The sequence below is a fragment of the Sphaeramia orbicularis genome, chromosome 9 (genome assembly GCF_902148855.1).
Source record: "Sphaeramia orbicularis chromosome 9, fSphaOr1.1, whole genome shotgun sequence".
NCBI lineage: Eukaryota > Metazoa > Chordata > Actinopteri > Kurtiformes > Apogonidae > Sphaeramia > Sphaeramia orbicularis.
The window spans coordinates 16,798,875-16,819,353 of NC_043965.1; the positions used below are offsets into that span (position 1 = coordinate 16,798,875).

At 38.0% G+C, this 20,479-nt stretch overlaps 1 protein-coding gene and 1 long non-coding RNA gene across 2 annotated transcripts in view; both read right to left on the reverse strand.

Annotated features, from left to right (window-relative positions):
* Positions 1–931: 931 nt before the first annotated feature.
* LOC115426038 (uncharacterized) lies at positions 932–5,149 on the reverse strand. The gene is made up of 2 exons (XR_003936301.1): positions 4,637–5,149; positions 932–3,275 (listed from the first exon to the last, which is right to left on the reverse strand). It is a non-coding gene; the product is annotated as an uncharacterized LOC115426038 (long non-coding RNA).
* A 1,293-nt stretch (positions 5,150–6,442) lies between these two features.
* The window catches only part of nos1 (nitric oxide synthase 1 (neuronal)), a 94,815-nt gene continuing 80,778 nt past the window's right edge, over positions 6,443–20,479 (reverse strand). Inside the window, exons 24-29 of the mRNA XM_030143960.1 lie at positions 19,937–20,024; positions 17,726–17,847; positions 17,274–17,422; positions 16,632–16,826; positions 14,501–14,619; positions 6,443–7,542 (exon numbers count right to left, since the gene is read on the reverse strand). Coding sequence (XP_029999820.1) covers positions 7,527–7,542; positions 14,501–14,619; positions 16,632–16,826; positions 17,274–17,422; positions 17,726–17,847; positions 19,937–20,024 — 689 coding nt within the window. The 3' untranslated portion in view covers positions 6,443–7,526. The remainder of the gene's footprint in view (positions 7,543–14,500; positions 14,620–16,631; positions 16,827–17,273; positions 17,423–17,725; positions 17,848–19,936; positions 20,025–20,479) is intronic.

Sequence of the window (20,479 nt, forward strand, 5' to 3'; positions counted from 1 at the left end):
ATGAACATTTGACAGATAAACAGTTCCACAGTGCTTCAGTTTCAGCTTCACAGTTTGTCATGTCTTTTATGGATTGTAATCGTCTCTCTCAACTCACCATTAATTTTTTTTTATTAGTTTTTTTGTTTTGTTTTTTTATCAGTTACTAGAAACTTCAGGCGACCCCATTTGAATTCCCCACATGGGCTCCCGACCCCAAGGTTGAAAAACACTGCACTAAAACCTCTCCTCCCTGTGTCGTATTTAATCTTATATTCAATAAACAGTACCTGCTGATGGCGGTTGACCATTTCTTCTTTCTCTCTCTCTGCTTCTGCGTCATCGTCTTCCTGCACAGACGGTAGAAGCGTCTCCTTGGCCAACATGACTTCAACACACTGAACCGACTAACACTGATTTACACACTAAAACCATCCCACTCCTTCATGCAAAAACTTAGTTCAGCTTTTTGTTGTTTGAGCTGTGAGTGAAATCACTGCGCTGGATGTGAAACGTGCGCATACACATTCAACCTATCTCGCTCAACAAACAGGAGGGTCAAACCTGTACAGTGTGACACAAGGCCATGGCTCCACTACCTTACAGCCAGTCACCAATCACTTCTGTTGTTTTTTTTTTCTTGTAAAGTTTGAATGGCTTGTTTTGTTGACATGTTGCCATGACACTGAGAGATATCTGAGCGCTGTGAGTGCCCACTCTATGAGCCATGACAACCAGTACTTACAGAGGCAACATGAAGAGGGGAAACTAATGGCTTGTTTGCTGTAACCCTGTTTTTCAAGGGAAGACTTTTTTGTCTTTTAAATCAACATCCTAAACTGTCCTTCAGCTCGAAAACTTTAACCTTAAACAAGTCCTACTGTAGGAATAAACCTCTCCCAGATATACATCTTTCTTATATAAGCAAGAAAAACAGGCAAAAATACTTGGGTGACATATTCTGTAAATGTTTCTCTTTATTTGTAAGTAAATGCAAAGTCCTTGCAGTTGATGCATTAAAGTGGAATATTCTCAATCGATCACACAACAAAGGTCATTATAGCAGAGGCTGACTGGATCAGAGTTGTTCATAGCAGCAGCAGATATGCAAAACACCGAAAAAGAAACCCTCAAGAACGTCCATAGCCCTGTGGAAAAGGCTAGACAGCCTCACGATACAGTCTCACTGACTGACACAGTGCTGGTAAATAAACAGCTTTTTAACCATGAACAGGAGACAGAAGATCACCATGCATTTTATTTAATGCTGCTGTTTTAACCCCATACCTAAACGATATGAGAGACGCCATAGAATAGGCCTTTTTTTTTAGTTATTTTCTTTTTTAAATCAAGCAGAATCATAGTGTTCATTTACATAATCAAAATACATTCTTAGAAAAGATCGAAATGGTAGTCTTTATATTTTATACTTTGTCTTTGAATATATATATTATATATATATGTATAGAAGCTATATATAGAAGCTATATCTCGTATCAATTGTTTTCCTTTTGCACATTTTACATCACAGACATTTTCTTGACGGCTCTTGTTACAATTAAACAAAAAAATGTGTTCAAACAAATTATACAGAGGAGACATTCATCCAGAATGAACAACAGCAGAGACTATGGGAATTACCCATTTTTCTCCCAGCAGTAAAATACTTGAATCAGACAGGAAAAATTAAACAAATACAAATATATTCTCAGCAGCTGTTCAGGATGCTTGAAAATCACATTGAAGTCTTTTAATCATGCCGACAGCTATTTTTAATTTGAGTCCAAAAACAAAGAAAAGGGAACTAACAAACAAGAAAAGCCACAGGTTACTGCAGAGTGGGTGGTCAATAAACAATGTGGCCCCTGCATGAATATTCAAATTACAACCCTGACTCATTGGAAAGCAGCAAATGACCACAGCGGCAGCCGGGTTTCCTGTTGTCTCTGAATGACAAAACTTCACTGGAACTTAACAATGGAACCCAACACAAACTAAATGAGAAAAAAGAAAAAAAAAGCCTGAAAGTTAAAGCCATGTGGGCAGATCCCTGTTACCAAAACACCACCTGTAATATTAAATTTGCAGGCTCGTGTGACTCACAGCGCAACAAATGCATGCCTATTTTCATCAATATGACCAATTTGAACTGATAACAGACGACAGGCAGAATAACCACGTACAGTAAAAACCAATATTTAGCCTTTGTTGCAGGGCACACCTGAGCACATGCATGTTAACACCCACTCGTATATACCGTAGGGACACGCACACTGGATGGTTTTATGGCACACGTGCGCACACTTATGCACGCTGATGCTACAGAACAGGTCACAGTGAAAGATTAGTGTGTGTGTGTGTGTGTGAGCCACGAGGTCGCGCAAAATCATGCAGAGAGACAAAAGAGAGGATGAACGTGCGTAGGCAGAGGCAGAAAGTTAATGTAAGGCAAGAGGCAGAGGTGTTATGATGCTAATTGAGTCAGATTCTAAAAGCTCAGTCAGAGACGATCGGGAGAATTTTGGTCGACAGCCATCAGATCTGTGTGTTTTTCATGTATAGTTACAGCAGTACAATAAGTTAAACCACTAGTTTCAGTTAAAGCTACAGTAGGCAATATTCTTCTGTTTATAATAACCCCCAATAACCTTTCAGTCGGTTGGGATTCGAGCGGTCTGAAAGGATATTAAGAGTTCTGCACCTCCTCCTGGACAGTTTTCAGGTGTCAGGAAATGCATCCTCTGTCGGAAGCTTTCCACCAATGACAAGCCTGTTCAGCGAGGACATAAAAACAGGTTGTGTAAGGACCAATAACTGTCAGGACTCCATCTTACTCCTCACTCTCTGTGACATTTTGGGTTCACATCTCCACTTTATAAACAGTGTCACATCAGCCATCCTAAAGGGGAAGCATGTATGATTTTAGGGGGATTTAGGACGATCTAAATGCTAAAAATGGAATGTTTTTATTAGTGTATAGTCATGAAAATAAATGTTTTGGTAGTTTAAAATAAGTGATTTATAGGTTGTTAGTTGTATGTGCACAGTAACTCCAAATGGACATCCTTATCTTTTGTAGATTTTATCGCAGGTGGCGTCAAGTTTTTAGGGTGCATCACCATCACCATCATTTGCTAGGTGTAGACTAGAGTTATTTTGCCCTTACTAACATAACACAGATATTTTTCAAAGTATTTTCTTCCTCTATTTTAAAAAATATTCTGTCCACATAACCTCTTCTTTTCTTTGGTTTTTGTTGGCAGTTGGTAACCAGCTTTACGGTGCATTACTATCACCTACTCTGGGGTGCCATAAAGCGGGGGTAAACATGGCAAATTCATGGGGCCCAGCATTTCTGGGGGGGCCCATAGAGCAGCAGAGGGGGTGTAGTGGATACAGGTTAGAAGTTATGAAAATTTTGTGCAAGGTCTGCAGTATAATAGAGACATAGAAGCCAGGAGTTGGACGTTAAAAGTATGTTTAGTTTCACTTTCAGCGTTAGTTATGTTAGTTACGGACTGCATCCCCACATATTGATGGCCAGAATACAAAACCTCCTATCTGAAAAAAATCACTTTTTTCAGGAAACAAAAAAATGTTTAGTTTTATTATAATATGGTCTAGGAGGTTTTTGTTGTGTGACCTTCATGTCATAAGAAAGGGTGGGATTATCTTGCAGATAGACTGAAAATGTGGAGTCATCCTTGTTCTCACCATTTAACCCTTTCATGCACAGTGGTCACTCCAGTGGACAGTTATTCTATGTCTGTTCTCTTGTATATTCATGGGTTTTGTTGTTTTAGTTCCATATCAGCCAACACAGTGGACACTTATACATCATCCCATACACTGACATTTACACCATCACTGTAACTTTGCTGTTCTTAATAAACCTGATCTGCACTAACATGACTGAGTGTAAATCAATTGCTATTAAAAATTGGGAATATGATAAAACGTGAGAAAACATCAGATTAGCTCCATTAAAAATGTTTTGATTTTATAGTTTTCACACAGTAGATCACTTTCTGATATTGCATTCTTTGCTTCAAAAATTAAACACATGGTGTCCAGTGGAATAGACATTTTTGGAACGTCACGAAAAATTATGAAGGTAGATTTGTTTCTTTATTGCTTTGACAAAAAATATATATATTTTTTCAATAAAAAAAAAGAAAATTTCAATCAAAAAAAAAAAAAAAAAAGACTTCAATAAAAAAAAAAAAAAAAACTTTTCAATCAAAGAAAAAAAAAAGTGTTCAAATTAAATTTTTGGGATCGTAAATATTTTTTTGCATTTTTTTTTTTTTTAGCAATAAAGAAACAAATCAACCTTCATAAAAAATAGGTTCAATAAACAAATTCAATCGCATTGTTTTTTTTATGCCTAAAGAGGAATAAAAACACTCAGGAAAAAAAAAAGAACTAGGCTAAGATTCTCTTAATTCATGCATGAAAGGGTTAATGTGAAAACTCAAAATCTAAAAATTTGCAGATAGGTTTTGTTTTTTGGCCATCGATATGCAACTGCTACCCCTACTCAACGTACATACCCCCCACCCCGACTCTGACAAATCCACAAGATACTGAACTTTATAAAGGGCCCACAACGTTTAGATTTCATGGAGACCCACAGTTGCTAGCGGCGCCCCAGCACCTACTGGATGGGACTGTGGATCAGAAGATGACTGCCAAAAAACAAAGACAAAAAAAAAAACAAAGCAAAAAAGCGACACAACTTTCAGTTTACAACATGTCTCCGTCCACCCTCTGCAAATATAACTACAAACCAGTAGAAAAAAACTTCTGTCACCTTAAGTGTTGTAAGAGTGTATTCTTTATATTGTATGGATTCGTCTATAATACTGGTCCAGGTCTGTCTCCCAGTGGTATCCTACCTCCATGGGTCATACACTAATTTATTCGCCTGGATTTGATGTTTATGTGCAGCTTCATTACACAAAGCAATAACACACATGAGCAAAATGGGGTGTGACGCCGTTGTTTTCCACCTTGCACACAAACTGGAGTTTTAAAGCTGTGCACTTTTGGGAAAATCTGTTTTTGTGACCTAAAACACTGTTTCCATCTGAACAAGCAGCCCAAGAGTAGAGAAAAATATCCGCATTAGTGTGTTTGATGCATAGATCTCAGTACATACAGTCGCGGAAAGAATGATTACTATTATTAATTATTATATTATTGTAAATTTCCCTCTAGGATGAATCCATCTATATCTATTAGACCATCTAAAACAATGGTTATGCAATCCAGTACTAACTCCTGTGTGTATCATGTGACTAAAACAGAAAAGAAAACATGGAATTCCTAAAAGCACTGGTTTTGTCAGTACAATGCCATAGCTATTGATGTACACTGAACAAAAATATAAACGCGCCCTTTTTGTTTTTGCTCCCATTTTTCATGAGCTACTTTTTCTATGTACACAAAAGGCCTATTTCTCTCAAATATTGTTCATAAATTTGTCTAAATCTGTGTTAGTGAGCACTTCTCCTTTGTCCTTTGCTGAGATAATCCATCCACCTCACAGGTGTGGTAGATCAAGATGCTGATTAGACAGCAGGATTATTGCACAGGTGTGACTTAGGCTGGCCACAATAAAAGGCCACTCTAAAATGTGCACTTTTACTGTATTGGGTGGTCCAGGGGGGTCAGAAAACCAGTCAGTATTTGGTGTGACCACCATTTTCCTCACACAGTCGTCTTCATGAATTCTCTGAAACAGCTTTGGAGATGGCTTATGGTAGAGAAATGAACATTCAATTCACAGGCAAAAGCTCTGGTGGAGATTCCTGAAGTCAGCATGCCAATTGCATATTCCCTCAAAACTTGTGACATCTGTGGTATTGTGCTGTGTGATAAAACTGCACATTTTGGAGTGGCCTTTTATTGTGGCCAGCCTAAGGCACACCTTTGCAAAAATCATGCTGTCTAATCAGCATCTTGATAAAGCCACACCTGTGAGGTGGATGGATTATCTCAGCAAAGAAGAAGTGTTCACTAACACAAATTTAGACAGATTTGTGAACAATATTTGAGAGAAATAAACCTTGTGTGTACACAGAAAAAGTTTTAGATCTTTGAGTTCAGCTCATGAAAAATGGGAGCAAAAACAAAAGTGGTGCGTTTATATTTTTGTTCAGTGTAAAAACTGAAGTAATTTTGGTTATTATCAAGAAAACATGGAAAATGACTAGATATCAGCTCTGAATTTAAACTCTTATGAGCTATTTTTGTTGTTATCAATATATTTGTCCAAACAAATGTAGCTTTAGTTGTACTGGGCATTAAAATGAACAAGAAATTGTAGAAAACAAGGGTGGTCTAATAATTGTTTTCATGACTGTATATTATTAATATGCACATTGAACCTTTATATATAGTCCATCAAGGACAGAGAGGAGAGAGCTGCATATTTTTAAGATCTGTTACATTTTATTTTCTGCCTACTGGAGCTTTAATCTTAATATATAATTTAAAAAAAAAAAAAAAAATCAACAATATCCCTCCACCAAGATTATGAATTCCATATCGCACACAAATCAGTTTGATCATAGTACACACATCAACACCTTAATAATTAAATCTGAGATACACGTAATAGAGCTCTGAAGATCATTTGTATTTGATAGTCGTTTCTATGTGTCAGTATGTGGTGGCATAGTTTCACACTTCTGTCCACCACATTCCTATGCAGCTGCTGTGGGTCAGGCGAGCACCAGCCGGGACACATACTGTTACGATGTTATGAGAGAACGGACAGGCCACTTAAAAAAAAAAAAAAAAAAAAGAGCTGGCACAGAGGCCGATGTGTTTGGATGGATTGCCACTGAACAGCTAAATAAGATGTTTGTTGAGGCTGTAACAGAATTCAGAGCTGACGTCAACAAATCTGTGTTTCGGTCTTTCTGTCTGCTTGCCTGTACATTTTTCATTTATCTATCCAGTTCCAACTTCTTTTTTCTTTTTTTTTTTCTGAAACTACAGCCTGCTTAAAAAAAACAAACAAAAAACAAACAAACAAACAAAAAAAAAACACAGCCCAAATATATCCGACCAGCCTTGATTCTCTCCTGAAACAGTCACCTCATCTCAGAGTTCATAAAGGAATTAGTTATCAATGCCACATATTTCTTGCAAATATAAAACTTCAATAAAAGCCTTTTAACTGTTAACAATAACACAGAGTATAATATATTCTTGAGTATATTCTTGTCTTGGTCATGCATTCACAATGAGGCAGGTCATTACACTAGGTGCACACGTTTTGAATCAAAATGATCAATTATAATTTTTGGAAGTATCATCAACAAGCAGAACAGATTCTCAGAGAACAGAACATTTCCAACTTGCTACAGACAAATCGCAGAGCCCAACAGAAACATTTAAGTGGTATAAAAAAAAAAAAGAGAGAGAGAAGGAAACCCTTTTTTTTTTTTTTTTTACAGTACAAAAATTGGCACAGTATTCTTTAACCAGTGGTGATGTTTCCGTCCGGACCGGTTGTTGAAATGGAAACCGCAGACCTACGAGCAGAAAACCCTGTGAGAGGAGACAGAAGGACAGACAGAAGGACAGACAGAGCAACAGAGACAAAGAGATAGAGATGTTACAGTCATTAGTCATTCAGTGAGCAGGGGCTTTGACGGCCAAATGTGAAATTCAAGTGACAATCCACACGGGAACTATGGTCTGTGATGCATTATGTCGGTGCTTAATGAGCCATAGTGGCCATGTAGGGTCCTTGTTTTGTTCTCGGAGCGAGGGTATATGTACTGTCTAATCTTGAACGTACACAAATAACGACAAAAACAATAACACAAATGGAACAGAGCCACTCGCCTTCACTCTAATCCTGTTAGTTTAAATGCCCTTCTCCCTGGGTTTCCATGGTTACCCACTCTGTTTTCACTGGAAACGAAGGGTGATAACACATCGTCGTCGCCAACAACTACAGGTTGCAGATTGGTGTTGGACTTGCACAGAAGATGACTCTCCCTAACTGAGATGATTCTCAGCGGGCTTGAAGCCGAGTCGTTTTCTTTAACCCTTTAACGGGCAAGTGACTATTTTTGGTAATTTCTGCAAATATTAAAAATGGGGCTAATCACGTGACTCAGTGAGGTCATGAAGCAGGATGGTTTTTATAACACTATACAAGTGTTTTTTTGGCTTGTGACCCCATTTTAACATCACAAATTTTTGGCGACCCCAGACATTCAAAATGGAGACTTTTTTTTCTGCTAAAATTAATTTGTTTTTGAACATGTAATAGTTTGCTATACTACGTTGCAAATAAATGTTAATTTTAGACGACATTTAGGCAATATAATGTGTATTATTATGGATGGAGGCAGAAAAGCCAGATGTAGATTACTGCACAAAGTTAGAATTTTATTTTCTTTGGTCAGGATCAGCTTGTATTTACAAGGCTGACAATTAATACTGAACAAACAATAACTCAAAGTATGAATTATGAAAGAGCTGCAGCATCTGAAACCGACCACAATGAACGTTTGACAGATAAACAGAACCACAGTGCTTCAGTTTCAGCTTCACAGTTTGTCGTGTCTTTTATGGATTGGGATTGTCTCTGTCAACTCACCATATATTTTTTTATTAGTAACTTTTTATTTTTATCATCAATTACAAGAAATTTCAAGCGACCCCATTTGAATTCCAGGCGACCCCACGTGGGGTCGTGACCCCAGGGTTGAAAAACACTGCACTATACAGTAGGGATGCACCGATACTGAAACCAATACCAGTATCAGGTATTGGTCCGACACTCGGCGTGTGCACTTGGACTCTCGCTGACTGAGATGATTCTCAGCGGGCTTGAAGGAGAGTCATTTTGTTTAACCCTTTAACGGGCAAGTGACTATTTTTGGTAATTTCTGCAAATATTAAAAATGGGGCTAATCCCGTGACTCAGTGAGGTCATGAAACAGGATAGTTTTAATAACACTATACCAGTTGTTCTCAACCTTTTTTGGCTCGTGACCCCATTTTAACATCACAAATTTTTGGCGACCCCAGACATTCAAAATGGAGACTTTTTTTTTGTTGCTAAAATTAATTTGTTTTTGATCATGTAATAGTTTGCTATACTATGTTGCAAATAAATGTTAATTTTAGATGACATTTAGGCTATATAATGTATATTATTATGGACAGAGGCAGAAAAAAACAATAACTCAAACTATGAATTATGAAAGAGCTGCAGCATCTGAAACCGACCACAATGAACATTTGACAGATAAACAGAACCACAGTGCTTCAGTTTCAGCTTCACAGTTTGTCGTGTCTTTTATTGATTGGGACTGTCTCTGTCAACTCACCATATATTTTTTATTAGTAAGTTTTTATTTTTATTTTTATCAATTACTAGAAATTTCAAGTGACCCCATTTGAATTCCAGGCAACCCCACGTGGGGTCATGACCCCAAGGTTGAAAAACACTGCACTATACAGTAGGGATGCACCGATACAGATACCAATACTAGTATCAGGTATTGGTCCGATACTCAGCGTATGTACTTGGACTCTCGCTAACTGAGATGATTCTCAGCAGGTTTGAAGCGGAGTAGTGTTTTTTTTAACCTTTTAATGGGCAAGTGACTATTTTTGGTAATTTCCGCAAACATTAAATATGGGGCTAATCCTGTGTCTCAGTGAGGTCAAGAAGCATGTTGGTTTTTATAACACGATACAGTAGGGATGCACTGATACCGATACCAATACCAGCAGTATCAGGTGTTGGTCCAATACTCAGCATGTGTACTTGGACTCTCGCTGACTGAGAAGATTCCCAGTGGGCCTGAGGCCAAGTTGTTTTTGTAACCGTTTAACGGGCAAGTGACTATTTTTGGTAATTTCTGCAAACATTAAATATGGGGCTAATCCCATGTCTCAGTGAGGTCAAGGAGCATGTTGGTTTTATAACACTATACAGTAAGGATGCACCAACACCAGCAGTATCAGGTATTGGTCCGATACTCAGCGTGTGTACTTGACTCTCACTGACTGAGATAATTCTCAGCGGGCTCTAAGACGAGTAGTTTTTTTTTAGCCCTTTAACAGGCAAGTGACTATTTTTGGTCATTTCCGCAAACATTAAATATGGGGCTAATCATGTGACTCAGTGAGGTCAAGGAGCATGTTGGTTTTTACAAAACTATACAGTAGGGATGCACCGATACCAGTATCTGGTATCGGGTCTGATACTCAGTGTATGTACTTGTACTCATATTCATAAAAGTACTCTGATACAACCGTACCGATACCAGTTATGGCAGCGTGACATTCGCAGTTAAATGCAGCAGGTACGCAGCAGAAGAGTAATGTCAGCAATGTGGAGGTTTTTCAAAATAAATGACGGTGACAAAAGTAACGTTAAAGACACAGGCGGATACGGACGGAGCGTTCTATCCGTCCTCTGTGTACATTCCATCTGTTTTCCAGGTGTTTGCGGATGCGTACCCAGATGGAGAATACCACCAGGAACCGTAGAGGTAGAGGATCTGTTCAAAGAGCGACTGTGTGAGTTAGAGAAAAACTACTGACAGATTTGTGCCAACTACCCTCATCAATATCAACATCAACATTAGTATCCCCTCTGTTGTCTCCATGTTTATTATTACTGACTTTCTTCTTCTCAAAAACTCTACTTTTCTTTGTGGTATTTGTCCAGTATGGTTAATTCAGAGCACCGCCCCCTGGTGGATTGAATGAGAAACGCTCATTCCAACACATTAAATGTCAGTAGCAGCACTGTGTTCCAGTCAGACTAATGACAATGACAATAAAGCATATTTTCAAAAGTAACTAAGACCTGTAATGGTATTATTAAGTACTCATATCGGTACTCGGTATTGGCAAGTACTCAAATGTAAGTACTTGTACTCTGTCTGGAAAAAAATGGTATCGGTGCATCTCTACTATACAGTGATTCAGAGAGATTTTAGAGACATTTTCAAGCTGTAAATAGTTTATGACCTTATAAGAGTTGTCTGATTGCATGTGTTTACTTTTAGGTAAGTGCTGTTTAGATGTTTTATGGCAAGACCAATGGGGAGGTTGATGATGATGTCCAATAACACACTAAGGTTGAAATTTTGAATTTCAGAGTATTTCAATGAGCGCCCTATAAAGGGTTAACAGAATATGTGCTAAACAAGCTGAATTTTTTAACGGTGATTCAACCTTTTTTTTTAGTTAAAAAAAAAAAAAAAAAAGGGTGAATAAATAAGAAAATACATCCTAGCCGTTATGCACCCACACAGTTCAGCGATGTTGCAGACAAGACAAATGAATCATGGTTTTGTGCATTGTGTGCTCACATTAGACACTTGAGCCTCCTAAATGCCAAGAAAGGACAAACGGACCCAGTGAATGAATGGACCAATAAAAGGAAGAAAAACATGCACATGAATGAAGAAAGAAACCAATGACTGAATTATTTTCTGGATCAAAAAAAAACAAAGATGATTCATGTTTGTGTCAACAAGATGCCCAGCTGCCTTACCAAAGTAGCACAAGGCTATTATGGCTATTTGGAGGAGTCTAGTCAGCTGATGAGTCAGGCAGTCAGTGGATCCACCCCGATTTAACCACTGGACTACATATGAGGTTAATCAGGTTAATGTGGTATTTGAGATTATTAATAGCACTAAAAGGAAGTTTACTCTCACTGTTTCTAGAGACTCTAACAAACACTTGAGGCCAAAATATTCAACACAGACAGCATGAAAATACATAACAGTTAATAGGGTGTTCACGTGAAACTAGCCCCTGAGCGATATATTTGTGGATTTTTGTGATGATTCTCAAAAATTAAACTACCTCCAGTCTACCGCTCCTTACAATGTGACATGATTTGACATAATTTAGTTATTTTTACAGTGTTGTTTTTCTCATACAGGAACTCAAAGCTTCTACATAAAGTGCAGTATGGTTATTTTCTTACTTTATCTTGTAGAATATATTACAGTGAAATAAATGTACTGTAACATACACTGCCTGGTCAAAAAAGAAAGTCACCACCAGCAAATAGTTCAGATCCTTCCACTGGATATTTACTGCAGTGATTCATCTGTTTAAGCTGCAACAAGTGCTTTAACTCTGACTGATGCGGTAGATTGTCATTTCTTAAAGCAGCGTATGACTTTTAATCACATATCTGGTCAAAAAAAATTATGTAAAAACTCACATAACACCTCAGTACAAGTACTTATTTATCTGAGAAATGCCGTAAAGTGGGGTACACACAAAGACAATCAGGCTGTTTTTGTCCCGATTTTCCCCTTTCCCGACCAAGGACGACAAACACTAGTCTTAAAAGATTATCCTATAAGATTATCCTGTGGTCCGAGGTGTGTTCAGAGTGAATTTGTCCCAATAATCGGCTCCGAAACAGGTCGGGGCTGACAATCGTAAATATTAAAGTTGTTCAATATTTACGACCCAAAATGTTCATGTGTGTGAGGAAAGCTGATTACTCCTGAGTCATGATTCGGTGAATTGTGACGTGGAACGGAATGTAGCTGATCAAGAAGCGAGCTGACTGAGGAAGAAGGAAGCAGGCGTAAATAAAAACAAACATGGCCGACCTGAAACAAAGTTTAGTGGACCGCAGAAATTCGGGATTTTTCCATCAAAAATAGCCCCAAGAACACAATCATTCTCTCTTTTCGTATGTTCTCTTCCATGTTGCATGTTGTGTTTCCGGTTGTTGCCATGTTTGTTAGATCATGCGAGATTTCCGGCTTGGACGATTAGATTCTAGATCGGTGGTGGGACAGAATCGTTATGTGTGGTGTGCTGTGTTGAGATTATCGGAGCACACCACACACAGTACGATCAAAACTTTTCAGTGCCTGATTTTTTATCTTCATGTGTGGGGTCTGAACATAAAAAATAGAAATGTGGCATCATTTTTGAAAATGACGGCGAGATTTTGGGGAAGACCAAAACAAACATGTCAACAACAAGCAATGGAACCATGTCCGCTAACAGGTCAGAAGAACTGGAAGGAATCACTGTAAGTCAATCATCTTATAATACGGGGTGTGTGATCGTGAAAAACAACACTTAGACATCAGTTGCTGCTGCGTGGAATTCCCATTCCTTTTATGCAGTTTGCGACAAAATTTCTGAAAAGGCCCAAGCAGCGTTTTGGTTTGTTATGTAAATAAGCAGACTGTGGTTATGATGGAGTAATATTCGAAGTTGGCCACCGTGAGGGAAGTGATTCAGGTGTGTAAGCACAGAAAGACTAATGGATTAGTGATAATTTGGCTATCAGTCGGGTTTTACAAATTTGACAAAAAAATGTGTGATCAAAGTCATACACTGCTTTAAATTAAACAAGAAACATCAGATAGTAAATGTGTCTTAAGCTCACCATTCCCACTGGATTGTTGTCATTTTGTATTAAATACATTAAAGTTTCTACAATATAAGCTTTCTAAGGTTTAGCATGCCAAGATTTTCTATAATTGAGTTGCTAAATTTATTTGACAGTATTCCTGAGTCCTATCCTCATCTGGATAGTACTAGTGTACTTCAGGTTGCATTTTAGTCAAATAACAAGAAATTACATTTTCTAAAATCTGAGGTCATTACCTTCAGTTTGATCCAGACCATAAAGACTGGACTGTGTTTCAATGAAAAAAGCTCATGTGGTCTGATGAGTCCAGACTGACCCTGTTCCAGAGTGATGGTTGCAACAGGATGAGAAGGGAGGCAGATGAAGAGTACCCATCATGCCTTATGCCTACAGTGTAAGCCGGTGGGGGCAGTGTTATGATCTGGGGTTCATTCAGTTGGTCAGATCTAGTTCAGCAACATTATGTGTCCATACAATGAGATGAGCTGAACCTGAACACACTGAACAACCAGGTCTGAACGTCAGTGGATTTTTTTCTTCCCAGATGACACAGATATTCCAAGACGATAAAATCAGGATCAAATTATGAAAGACTGGATCTGGAACACAAGATGTCATTTTGTCAACCACTGAGTCCAGACCTGAACCACACTGAGAATCTTTGGGATGTGACGGAGAAGACTTTACCCAGACTTTATGAGTCTCCTGTCATCAATACAAGATCTTGGTGAAACATTAAAAATTACTATGGACACAAATAAATGTAGTAACATTTATTGTGACATCACATATGCATTGTGTAGACAAAAATCAATACTAAAAGTGGTCCAATGAAAACATTTATTTTTAGACCAAACTGTGAATTTAAATGTCCAAGATCTATTGAAAAACTTCCACAGAGCCCATCAAATAATCTAATATAAACATTGCTCTTAAAATGACTGAACACTTCGTGAATATCATTTATAATGGGCAGAATTCTTCTGTTGCTCTAAAGTCTTTTGTCAAATAAACTTTTACAAGAACTGCTGTTGTTTAGTTCTACCCACAGGATTTAAAATCAACTAGTGAGTTTTTCTTCTGCCAGGATTAGAGATACAGAGCACTCACTCATCTGAGTCCTTTTTGCTCTCCTCAATGTAGGCGATGGACTCTGAGCGAAGCCGGTTGGTAACCTCATAGGTACGCAGGGTCACGCCAAAGATGTCCTCATGATAGCGGTTTTCATCCTGGATAAGTTAGAGTAGAAACAACTAGAGTAAATGGAGACATAATAGTTACAGATGTGGCGGTACATTACAATGTATTCATTTTATTGACATATTTTCACGTTTGTCTTGTTTCATTCTGGAAACAGCCAGAAGTGATGTTAACATTAATAAAGACAGGAAATGGAATATGTCACATAACCAAATGAAATGGGCCTTTGAATATATCCACACGTCGCTGAATTAGAACGCCATTGGAGACATTTGATAACATAAGCACACATGACATCAAAATATATAACATGGGCCTAGTCTTTCATTTTAAAATATATTTATTGCGTGTTTTCACTAAAAACATTCAAATGTGGGTCACACTGAACTGTAGCTCCATATAAACATTTCTAAGTAGATGGAAGTGAAGTTCAAAAACACTGAAAGTGGCCATGATGATGTGAATCATTCCTTATGAGACCTTTTTACCCTTGACTTCACACCAGGGCATAAGGCAGTGGGTAGTTTTAAGGACCATTTCACTTTACATGAAATACTGACTCAACATGCCGTGGTCTGAGCTTCATGTTTTACACAGAGTTGCACACAGTACATTACACAGATGTGGAGGAAATGCCAAGTGGAAACAGAGTTTTGTGTTGCTGTCTCCTGAACAACTTCAGCTGAGGGTTGACGACGCTCAAGGGCATCTCTGCTTTTTTCCAGCTCAAACTTTTGACCTTGTTCTTCCTGAACACAGATTTAAGCCCCTCCAAGCTGTTGAGGATGTTTATGAGCAGTGTTGGCAGTAACGCGTTACCAAAGTAATGCATTACAGTGACATTACTTTTGGCTGTAACACAGTAGTGTGAGGCATTACTAATCAATTTTCAGTAATATTTTACTCAGTACATGTTCAATGGCACTTGCGTTACAACACACTTTTCGCCCACAATTTAATTGCTCAAATGAAAAAAAAAAACAACAACAGCAAGACCATGAGACCTTAAGCCTCAAGGTCTCATGGTCTTGCTACTCCTTAAGGCTTAAGGAAACAAATCGAATCAAAAACATTATCCCTTGCCTCCCCTTCAGGGGGCAGGGTAGTAACTGCAAGACCACGAGACCTCAAGGAATCAAAAACCCGTCAGTAAAGTTTTATTTCCTGTTTGTGTTCAACCAATGGGTAAAGACAGCAGAAGACAGTCCATTGTCCACATGGACGTATGCTCATTACTAACCCTAACCCTGCTTTACAGAAGCTAGTTAGCATTAGCATGATCCCTGTGATCAGCAATGACAAAGTAAGCTAACATCTCTATGACTAGTTAGAATTCTTTATTGATTGCGGGTTTATCTACCAGCGTCCTCAGCACCACCCCCCTGTTTGAATATGTTAAATGTTGGAAAAAATGCAAGCGTTCCTGCTGGGATTCGAACATTGTGGACCGTAGTGTTACTTACTGAGCTATCTGTCCACATGTATGCAAATTGCCATCCATCGAAGTGCCATCCACCATAAACAAAATGTGTGTTTACAAACAGAGACAGTAGAAAACTCAGGCATCTTTCGAATTTTGTCGCAACGTGCATTGTGGGAAAGGGAGGCTTGCGTAGCCGCCTGCAGCGGCAGCGTTTCCGCCTCGTGTCTTTAGCAGCTGCTGCTGTCAGGTGGCTGCACGAGCCTCCGTTTCCCACAATGCATGTCGCGACAAAATTCCGAAGATGCCCGAGTTACCTCCCGGCTCTGAACGTAAACACATGGTTTGTTTATGGTGGATGGCACTAAGAAATTGTTCACCGTAATGCAAGAGATTCAGGTGAGTAATCACAGGAAGACTTACAGATTCATGATACTGAGGATATGACTGAGATTTGACAGATCTGATGAAAAATTCATCATGAAAGTCTCCTGCACCTTTAAATAACAGTAACAAGTAATCTGTAATGTATTACAGTTTGGAAGTAACTTGCACAACACTGATTATGAGTAAACATTAAGGTGAGGTTGCTGAACTCCTCCGCTTGCTCTGTCATCTCACCCGAAGCTTGCTGATGAAGAACCCGGCGTCCTCCAGGCTCATGTTGCCCTGCTGCTTGATGATTTGCTGGACGGTTTTGAGAACATCTCCGGCCATGGTTACATCCCCGCACACGTAGATGTGTCCTCCTTCCTCCTTCAGGCACTGGTACACCGTCTCTGACAGCTGCTCACGCAGTACATTCTGTACATATTTCTGACAGAGAGGACGAGGGAAATGATGAATGTGCATGAAGAACTTCAGTGTTGGAAAAAAAAAAGTGGGAAACGATGTGAGAGTCTGGAGACCAGGGAGAGTTTGTAAACACAGTAAACATAAGTAACAGCCAGCACTTGTTATCATATAAAAAGCCTTTAGAGAAGGATTTAGCAGTATATTCTGTGCTGTTATTGAATATTATTACATGTAAAAAGAAAAAATTAATGTGAATAATTCAGAGAAGCAAACATAGCCACGTAAAAATAAAAAAAAGGCCTAAATTACCCTTATAGACATTAAACACCACTTCATGCAATGTACTATGTAGGAGATAGGAGACAGCAGCACTTTCTCTTCTCTGCAATTGTACTTTAAACCCACACAGCAGTCCGAAGAGAGTTGTCACAAGCTGAGTCATCTGTAGTTATGGGCAGTTTTTTGTACCTTTGGTTTGCCGGGTTCTCGAGAATAAGCAGTGTAGAGTTCCTTGAAGACTTCTTTGTTCTTGGCCTGGATGGTCTCCTCTTTGTAGATGTGGTCCATTTCTGACTGCCGACAACCAAACACCAGGATCATGGGGCAGGATTCAATCCCTACAGATGACAGGCAGCATTACTTTATTGGTGTAAATGGGGGGGATGTGAAAATGATAAGCTGCCGTCATGCAATAAATGTAGAGATCTGAGATCTGTGATAGGGATTTGGTACAAATCCATTATTACTCAGGAGGTGCATATGACAGCACTTTCAAATGAAGGAATAAATGCGTCAGCTTGTCCTCTATATTCCTTTAATCTGCCAGCAAATTGAAGCTTCTTCTGCAGGTTGATGTGCTGCAGGAAAAATCCATGAGAAAGACGGCAGTACTGGGTAAAAAGTGAGAAACTCAAACTAACCTTTGTGTTCACGGTCAAATAATCTCTGCTGCCAAAAGCTTCTGAATGGGGCGATGCCAGTTCCTGGACCCACCAGGATACAAGGTGCTTGGTGGTCTTTGGGAAGTTGGAATGATGGTGCTCTAAACAATGCAATGATGCAATGAGTAAATAGAATTCAGTGAAATCATGATACATTTAAGATTAACAAACCCTAATAGGCCTGGGTGATATAATGATTCAAAAACGAAGAAGATGCAATATAGTTTTATATCAAGACACATGTCACATGACATTTTTTCCCACTTTTGTTTATATTTTAGTTAATTTTTTATTGACATTCAGTATCAGACATTCACATTCAGTACATCACATGTACATATAGCTTACATTTGTTGTCTGCTCTAAATGCCAGAATAATATTTTTGTTTTGTCAAATAACCAAAGAAAAAAAAAAAAAAAAAAGAGAAAAAAAAAAATAATAATAATAATAAATAAATAAATTAATTAATTCAATTACTCATTTTAGCCATAGTTCAATTCTTGTACTAAGGCTGAAGAAAGGAATTAAGTTCCATCTTGCTATGTCATCCTTTTTTTTTTTTTTAATTTATGGGTAGATAGTTGTGTTGTGATAATTTTGTAAGATCTTTTGGTAGGTTGATACCTAAATATTTAAAAGACTCTGTTTGCCATGCCAAGGGGTAACTACTTTTGATTTCTCCTGGTGGGCTATAATTATAGGAAAGTAACTGGGTTTTACTTATGTTATGAAAACAACATATTTCAATACTTTTTGTACTTAAAGTGCAAATAAACCCCATAGTTTTGGCTGAAGTGCTTCCACTTATGACATAAATAAAACAAACCTGATAAACACACACCAATATATAAATTAGAATGGATCAGTTGGAGGGACAAACCCTTTTAATGTGATTTTTTTTGTTTTGTCATTTTGAGTGTCAAACCGTAATATGTGCACTTTATACACTTGACTTGGAGGGACAGATCTTTTAACAGGCAGACTAAAACGCTGGCATTCTTTTATCTATAAATGTATTTTAGGTCTGTTCAACATCTGTTGGAATGACTTGGTGGTGGTGTTTTATATGCATGTTCTTATTTTAGGGATTTATATATGGTTTTAGAACTGACTTTATTGTGTTTTATGTATATTTTCAGTGTGGATATATGATGTATAGAGGGACAAACTATTTTAATGTGATTTCTTTTAAGATTTCCTAAACAATTTTAGGAATTAAGAATTAATTATGGTAGATATGTTTTTATTGTTGATTTTTTTTTGTTTATGGTGTGAATGCTCGATGCTGTACACATTTAATTTAATGTAAGCAGTGTATTGGGTGAAAAGGATAGGCAAAAAAATAAGTTTTGCTTGTAGCCTATTCCTTTTTTGGTTTTTATGTTTATTTAATTATTGCATTAAGTGCAATGATTGATGTACAAACCAAAAAATAAATTCATTTACTACCTCTGCCAAGTGGAACAGTGGAGGTTATACTTTCATCGGGGTTTGTCTGTCTGTTTGTAAGATAGCTCAAAAAGTTAGGGATGGATTTTCATGAAATTTTCAGGAAATGTTGATACTGACACAAGGAACAAATGATAAAATGTTGGTGGTGATGGAGGGTGGGGGTGTGGGGGGGACTGATCTGCCTTGGCGGAGGTCTGCGCTCTCAGAGTGCTTTTCTAGTTCTTAATGTAATGGCTGTGATTTTTATTTTGTGTAACTTCTGCTGCTGCTGTCTTGGCCAGGACAATCTTGAAAAAGAGATTTTTAATTTCAATGAGCTTTTTCCTACTTAAATAAAGGTTAAAAAAATGTAAATAAATACAAACTTTATATCACTGCCCTGAAATGTGTAAATACAACCAGAAGTCTTTATTTAGAGTATTGTACAGAAAGCTCTTTTAGAGGTAGTTCTTTAGTTCTTTAGCAAGTGTCTTTTAGAGTATATATACTAACCTTAATGTCAATCTGGCTACTAACCCACTGCTGTGTTGTGTTTTGGTCTGTCTGTTTTTGTCTTCTTGTGCTGTATGTAAAGCTGCTGAATACTTGAATTTCCCTCAGGATTAATAAAGTATTTATCTATCTAAATATGTTAACATCTTTTAACTATATCACCCAGCCCTATACAACTATAATTGTAACACAAATTAATCTGTCATTCCACAAAATGTCTTGGATAGAAATGAAGTTAAAATTACCCTCGGACAAAACACGGCACCATCTCCCCCTTCTCTATCCTGTTGAGCCACGAAGAACACACTCCGTGGTGGAGAGGTCCCGTTCCATCTGAAAGGAATGATTACCAAGCAAACACTTTAGCTTTTCTCCTTTCCTCCCACTCTCTTAAAGTGCACAACTTAAGTGGAGAAGAGTGGCCCTAACAGGTTTACCAAGGCTAAGGCCATCTCTTTCTCTCACTCTCTACCCTTCTCTCTCTAGTGGTGAAATGACTATAATTCGAACGTTGCTTATACAATCATAGTAACATGTTTGCATAAGTACATATTATACACAAGAGAGAAAATAGTGGTGATTTCTGTCTACTTGACAGGTTTCAAGTGCGGATTAACCATATACGTAAAGCGAGTGAGTAACAGTGAGAGATACAGCCTGCAGTGTTAATACCTGCACTGTTTTTCTTTTGTTTGTGCTTGTGTCCGTATCTCTAAATAGAATCTGTTTTGAGATACAGAGGCTCGCAGAGGTGTTTCTCGACCTACGTTTCTTATAATTACAGTCGT